Genomic DNA, 7187 nt, shown 5'->3' with positions numbered 1-7187 from the left:
CACATGCTGATGTAACGCAAATGTTTCCAACTTGGGATCAATAAAGTATATCTTATCTTAAGATGATCGATGGCTACTGCCATATTTGCAAAATTTGCCTCTGAACCTTGACAAGTGCATGTTTCAGGCTTATCAATTTACAACAGGAGGGGTCACAGACATAAGACGAGCTGTTAAATAAAGCTCTTCTGACCTTAGCTGCACATGACAGCTAAGGTCAGAAGAGCTTTATTATTTATATTATATTATATTATATATATTATATTTATATTTATAATGTATTAATGCTGCCCATAATGGGCCCCATTTATTAATTATATATTTTAAATGCGAGTGTTTCCTATCCCCTAAACCTCCAGGGATGTACACAGTTTAATACTGGCAACTTATTATTATGGCGAAATATGAAAACGTCTTTTAAAACTACAATTCCCAGCAGAGACGTGCCATAGAACATGTTGCGAAACACACAAGTGTGTAGTTACTACACAGTTACTACATTTGTAGTTCTGGGGACGGGGTGGGGGAGGGGGTGGACCCGTTCAAATCCAGTTTTGGACAGTCTGCCGTGGTTCCATCCCATTTCAAAGTGCTGTTCGACGCTCGGCCTAACCCTCGGCGGACATTCAAACATCCAATCAGAGCTTGAGGACTATCACGGGGTTTGTCCATGGATGGGTTTGTCAAGCGAAGCGGAGAGAATACTTACTTCCGGGTGTAAAATTCTCGAAAGCAAATGAGCTGCTCCGACCCTCGGTCCTGACGGACTCCAACTTGTGTTTATTAATCAAACAAATAAATACACACAAGGATACTTATGTGTTGTTGAGTAAATAACAGTGTGTGGTTTAGAAAAGAATACACAATTAGAAGGAAAAAACGATGAAACAATACAGATTTCAGTATTCTGAGCCCCTACTCTCCCCATAACTGACGGCAACAAAAGTCCTACATTATTCAATTAAAATAAAGAAGTAAAAACAATAAGTGTGGCTTGATATTGAGTAAGAAAAAGGTTGATAAACGCTGTGAGAATGGATCTGAGGAGAGCATTTCGCCGCGATCCCAACGTGTCTATTACCAACGTTCAGGGAGCTCTATGCAAGTCGGTGACGGGGAGGGGCCCTGACCGTCCGTCAACATGTGACGGGTTGGGAGTGAGAAGGTGTTGCTGTACAACAAATCACCTCTGGCTGGAAGAGAACTCTCTGCTCCATAGTTTCTCTCTTCACTGTACATTTGACATATTCAGAGTAATATTTAATATTCCATCTGTCACATAGTTATGTAAATATAATACCTTGCATATCTTGTTATTGCTCATTTGTAAATTCAACATTTATATTTTCTTCTTTATTTCTTGTCTTTTTATTTGTATTGTATAATGTGTTTTAATGCTGCTGCAACGCAAAGATTTCCCAAATTGGGATCAATAAAGTTCTATCTTATCTTAAACCAACAACCAGTGTTCCGGATGAGGATCATCTCTTTACAAAAATATTCAAGTGCTAACCCATATTGTTACTTCTAAATGAATTTATTTCCAAACGCATTATAATGCAGTGTGATGTAAACAACAAAAAGTACCACAGATGTATGCTTAATTTATATTTATTCATCAACCAACCACATCAATAACATTGTTTTTAAAACAATAAAATGGTCCTCTCTGGCAATGGTTTACTTATGTGTTTCACCACAATACAAGTAAAAGGCCACCATAAGGGTGTATGTCTTGACTCTAGAGCGTTGGGGTTAGTCTAACATGAAAAGCATGGACAACAGAACATAAAATCAAGTTATGCAAACGGTTATAACATACAGTATTAAGAAATCATACAACACAACCATTTTTTTATGATTTAACTATGTATATTAAACATGTACATTCTATGTGTAAATCAAATATAACAATCTATAACAATGTATTATTTGGTTTTGAGAACAACAATGAGGTGATTCACCAAATAAACTATTTGTTGTTTATCTCAATGTCCCTAATTATACATCCTAAAAGACTGTGCATTGTACATGTTGATTGAAGTACTTCAATCAATCAGGTTAATAGCTGGAGACCAAAAAGGAAATATAACTGACAAAGCAATTAAAGCAAGTAACGCAAAAGAAACAAAAATGAACAATTAGAGGAAAGCTGTTATTGGCCTGCGGTGTAACAGGTGCAGTCATATAAAGTTAATGACAGGTAAATCCTATAAGAGATCGAAAATAATAATGCATAGGCATCCCATTCTGGGAAAAAAGGGAAAGACCTCCTGCTCTTGGACAATGATGTGCTCACCAAGTTGTATGGTAACCAGCAAGATATACTTGGAGATTTAGGAATGTACATTCTAGTGTTTCAAAAAGGATCAAAAGTGAATGGTTCATTGCTCAGGATGCATTCCAGGGACGCTGAGCATTTTGTTCAATACAATTTAAGTTGTGTACAAGTGAAATGTTTGGCCTGATGCATAGGAAAAGTCATATGGTCAACATATTCAAGGGTGATCTTCCATTGAGGAGTATGAATACAATCTCTAAATATAAAGTCAGTAAAGTATTTACATTTCTGATAGCACATCAATTCTTGGCGGATATTCGTGCTTGAGAGCAGCAGCAATCTTGGGAAATACAGAGAAACAAAAAAGAGGGGCAGATCAGAAACCAAATTTGAGGTAATGTTTAGCGTTAATGAAGACAAAAGTAACAGCAACATGTCTAGGTTGAGGCTAAATCAACAAAGATACTGTACATTAATTCATAAGTAAATTACCTAAATTATGTTTCCTTCTTCATCCTCACTGGTGTCTGGACTGCTTAGGCCACTTTGACTTTCCTCTTCATGTTGAAGGAAACAAGCATCAGGACCTAAAGCAGTCTTGTACTGCTGCAGTACCACCTGCAACCTCTCCAACGCCTCAGCATGCTTCCTTCTTAGGGTGCACCCAAGTCCTCCATTCCCCTTGTCTACATCTGAAAATACACAAAATATTGTTATATGGACATACTATAAAGTAAGATTGCTTCACGAGGCCAGAGCACTTCAATGGAGTATATTCTCTCCCATGTACATATAAAGATGATTGTCACTGTCAAGGGACTTCATTATGTAAAATGGCCGGGTCGAATGGGCAAAGGCCATTATACTCCATCCAATTTCTGTGACCAAGAATTATTTGGGCTGACTTTTTTTCCTTTAAAACTCATACTTTACAAGGTAGGTTAAGTTTTGCTTTCAACTTACCTTCCTCAGCCACCTTATTTTTTAGAGCAACTGCCATGTTCTGCAACCATGTGCAATGCTGCGCCATCTCCCACAATAGGATGCCTTTCTCCTCTTGCAGTCTCCGTGTAAGCATGACTTGATCAAGTATATTTTTCTTGGCTGTAAAGTTAGCTAAAATACAATCACAGTTATGTATATACATGAATCACATTTTCTTTATAGCATAACAATATGTTTAAAACTCCAAACATGTACTTTCAAAATAATCAAATGTATACACAATAAGAAAACTTAAGATATACCCTTAAACTAAATGAACGTTCTAACACTCTACATGATATGTGCATAACTCAGCAAGGTTAACTTTCATATAACAGAACTTCAAATTAATTATTATGAAATATCTGAAAACTGACCCATGCCATGAACTTCCCACGGCCACAGCGCGGACATGATGCTCCCTCCAGAGAGGGAATGCTCCACCGCAGCAACATCTATGCCTCTGGCAGAGTCGTGTACCAGCTGGTTGTACTTCAGTACCTCCTGATTAAGGCGCTTTTTGTCGTCTGCAAGCTTCCTTCGAAGTCGATGGCGGAGCTTGCTGCTGTCTGAAAAAGACATGAAGTAGTGGTCTAGGGATATGTGACAAACTATATTTGCAAGTGCAACAAATATATATAATTCAGTAGGTTGAATCTGCAACCTAAAACTAGAGATGTCCCGATCCGATCACGTGATCGGGGATCGGAGCCGATCACGTGATTTTCAAAAGATCGGAATCGGGAGAAAAAAAATCGGGGATCGGGAATTTTTTTAAATACTTTTTTTTAAATGTTGTATTCAATGTTACAAAACAAAAATGACCATGTTCAAGTCTTAAAGTCATCCTGAGGCCTTAGTTTTGGTTTCAAATTACAGAACATCATGTATGTGTTGCTTCTTTGGGGCTTGTTTTCATAGACCTGGTTGCTTATTTCTCTCAAATCTGGTAACAGAGTGGGCAGGGCGCAGTGTCTAATTGTAGCAGTAAGCTAACGAGTACTGATAAGCTTTATTTTGTTTTGATTCAATGCTGAAAGAAAGAAGCTATATCCATGTTGGATAGAATATCCAATTTAAATAAGAAAAAATAACCTTAAGGGACAACTTGAATGCTTTTTTTTCTCTAAATGCATTGCATAAAGATCGGATCGGGAAAAATCGGTATCGGCAAATTGTCAAAATCAAATGATCGGAATCGGATCGGGAGCAAAAAAAGGTGATCGGGACATCCCTACCTAAAACATTATATTGTTATACCATTCTGTCGGTAAAGGGATTGCTTCCGCTGCCTCACACTCAGGTAAAGCCCCTCAATGCTTTGCTGCAGTGCTGTTTGAAGGAAGTCTTCAGAAGTACCCGATGTTTCTGATGTTCCTGTAGAAATAATATTGGCAATAAAATGTACTGTTACACAACACGTAACGGTTTTGAGAAACAAAATTGTGCAACATATTTAACAGCTTTTAACACAAATTGATGGTACAACTATGGGAACTGGAACATATCAGAGATAAACATGGACACATAGTTGGCTTGCTATTGCTTGAAGATTATGTCCCTGTCTACTGAAATCCAGTGAGGGTCCCATTACGTGGCATGAAAAATCAGCCTTATTGCCTTAAAATTGGCTGCTCTTTAGGATCAAATCTGTAAATTCAAACAGTCATGGACAATGATATGTAGCTGGTGTTATCTCGTCGTGCTTACCAGATGCCCATTCCTTCACGTCGGAAATCCACGTCGACACCATGTAATCTGAGACACAATGTAGCTCCGTCTTGAGTTCCTCAAGACTTACAGTCTCTTCCAGGAGGCTCTTACTAGTCTGATAAACAGTAGACGATGGACATTTATCAAGATTAAAACTTGCTATGATTAACAACAAGCCATGTGCAAATGACAAAGGACACAACAACACCTTTAATAGGAGGCTCACCTTCACATATCTTGTGGAAAGTGCCTGATGAAGGGAGTCACCTTTTTTCCTGTTCCATCCCATTGCATGCATTGTGAGCATGTCCAGTCGTGCTTTTGAAAGTGAAAGCAATTCTAGAACCCTGAAGGCAGGAGAGACTGAAAAGAGTCAAGGGAAGCTTATAAAAGTTAACAGCATTTAATTACACAAAAGATGCGGTGGTGTACAAAATGAAATGTGCGAGTGGAGGTGCTCTCCACATCCAACGACCGGTCAGTACAGGTCAGGGGGTAGAAGAGATCAATTCTTGGCTTGCTCTTCCTGTTGTCATCTGAGGTCTTCTCCTATTGGCCGGCGTTGTCGTGGGGCGGGTCCAATGCAATTCCTGCCTTTTTCTGTAGCTAAATTGCATCATTCTGGCGTCTGAGGTTATTTAAACATTCCCTGCTACACATTATTCAGCGTCAACAAATGAGTGCTAATCCCAGTGTGCTCAGTGTACAACATCACATGTCATTTCACCTTGGTTCAAGGTTTGAAATCGTATGATTCCGCCAGATGCTAAATACTAACCGGAAGTGACGAATTTTCAGAATAAAAGTGTTAAGCTAATAGTGAGAACTTCCGGTTTTTCAGAATAAAACTGATTTAAATCAAATAGTGTATTTAATTCAAATTACACCATATCAACATTGATTTTAATTTCTAACAAAAGCAATAATGAGGTTATGATGTGTCATCTAAAAAAGAATGCAATAATAGGGCAAAACCTTCCACTCACCTGCTTTGGACATGTATTTTGTTGTCAGGGCTCAACGGGACAGGTAGCTGTTGACCTGCTCCACCTCTTCCCCAGCGGTCATCCCTGCTCCCTCCTGGTTCTTCCCACTCCATATAATCTGATGGTAAAAGGTTGCTGGAATTGTTGTGCAAAGAGGCTACATACTACTATACTAAACAGTATAGCTTAGATATTTACTACTTTAGTATTATAAATATAAAAAATATAAATGTACCTGATACAAAAATATTTCACATACCTCGCATTTGGTAGCATGGGCTCGAGCATGCACTACACTCAGGAATGGCTTCATGGTGGTCAGCTCCTGGAGAGCAGGAAGGACACTTGCAGCTTTCTCCATGTACGGCCAGTACTTGCAAGCCACATCCATGGCGAAGAACTTGGCTTTGGCTGGCATGAGTTCCTTTTGAAGATACAGGGGGTAGGCGAATATCTCCCCCCTGTACATATTTAAGGCCTTCAAAAGAAACCCATGGCGACATACAGCCACCTCCATCCCTTCTTCATCCAGCTTAGAAGCCCTCCTTGACGTCTCCCTCGCTGCTGTCCACTGGGAGTCCCCACATGTGCCTCTTCCCTGGGTCTAAGACACACATTACATCATGACAAATCAGTTAAAAGCAATGGAATCACGATCTGCACCATTTGTTCTAATTATCTGATTTTGGAGTAGATGGTAAGGAGAAGTAGCTGAATTTGAAGAAAGTCAGGGTCGGATATACATGGCTATTTTTGTGATATACCTATAAGGCAAAATGACGAATAAAAACTTGCATTTTTCAGTGATCTCTGTATTTTGTCGACAAATGCAGCCACCTTCTGCTACAAAGAGCCCATTAAAAAAGGCGCTGCCATCAGAACTGAGGAAAAAAAGATTAGCAAATATATCCATGAAATATAAACAGTAATCAAAAAAGTTAAGTAACAACATTGTAAAAACAGCACCTTCCACTTCGCCGAAAGCGATACAGCTTCCTGTTTCCATCGGCAGAAACAGCCAAAATCTCCGGCGTGCAGGCAGGGCAGATGAAAGGAGCACCACAGCAGAGCAGGTCTTCCTCATACGAGGCATAGGAGAACTCCAGAAAGCTGCGCTGCAGTGCATCTCCGTTGACAGGTGCAGACTGGAAGATAATTACATATATTGCTGTGATTTTGTCTATTTACGGAAATGTTATAAAGTATAATATGGTAAAGAATAT

General features: G+C 39.1%; 1 protein-coding gene across 3 annotated transcripts; it reads right to left on the bottom strand.

The window, feature by feature from the left end:
• Positions 1–1595: 1595 nt before the first annotated feature.
• Positions 1596–5997, bottom strand: LOC307040735 (uncharacterized protein). 3 transcript variants are annotated; one of them, XM_079683861.1, is made up of 8 exons: positions 5965–5992; positions 5205–5296; positions 4976–5093; positions 4526–4642; positions 3643–3834; positions 3245–3397; positions 2774–2973; positions 1596–2621 (listed from the first exon to the last, which is right to left on the bottom strand). In XM_079683861.1, the coding sequence occupies exons 1-7, from the start codon at positions 5975–5977 to the stop codon at positions 2774–2776; spliced, it is 885 nt and encodes a 294-aa protein (XP_079539987.1). In that variant the 5' UTR covers positions 5978–5992; the 3' UTR covers positions 1596–2621. The 3 variants fall into 3 exon arrangements, with proteins under 3 accessions (XP_079539987.1, XP_079539988.1, XP_079539989.1); XM_079683862.1 differs by having other exon boundaries at positions 3245–3385; XM_079683863.1 differs by lacking the exon at positions 3245–3397 and having other exon boundaries at positions 5965–5997.
• Between the last annotated feature and the right edge of the window lie 1190 nt (positions 5998–7187).

The sequence above is a fragment of the Notothenia rossii genome (genome assembly GCF_949606895.1).
Source record: "Notothenia rossii genome assembly, chromosome: 5".
NCBI lineage: Eukaryota > Metazoa > Chordata > Actinopteri > Perciformes > Nototheniidae > Notothenia > Notothenia rossii.
Note: the sequence above shows the minus strand (reverse complement) of the source record. Positions and strands in the feature narration are given on the sequence as shown.

Excerpts from the sequence above, each read along its gene's own strand:
- LOC307040735 (XM_079683861.1), bottom strand. Across the intron at positions 5,094-5,204 it reads TTTCCACAAGATATGTGAAG|ACTAGTAAGAGCCTCCTGGA; the intron begins GTGAGCCTCCTA and ends ACTGTTTATCAG. Across the intron at positions 2,974-3,244 it reads AAATAAGGTGGCTGAGGAAG|ATGTAGACAAGGGGAATGGA; the intron begins GTAAGTTGAAAG and ends GTGTATTTTCAG.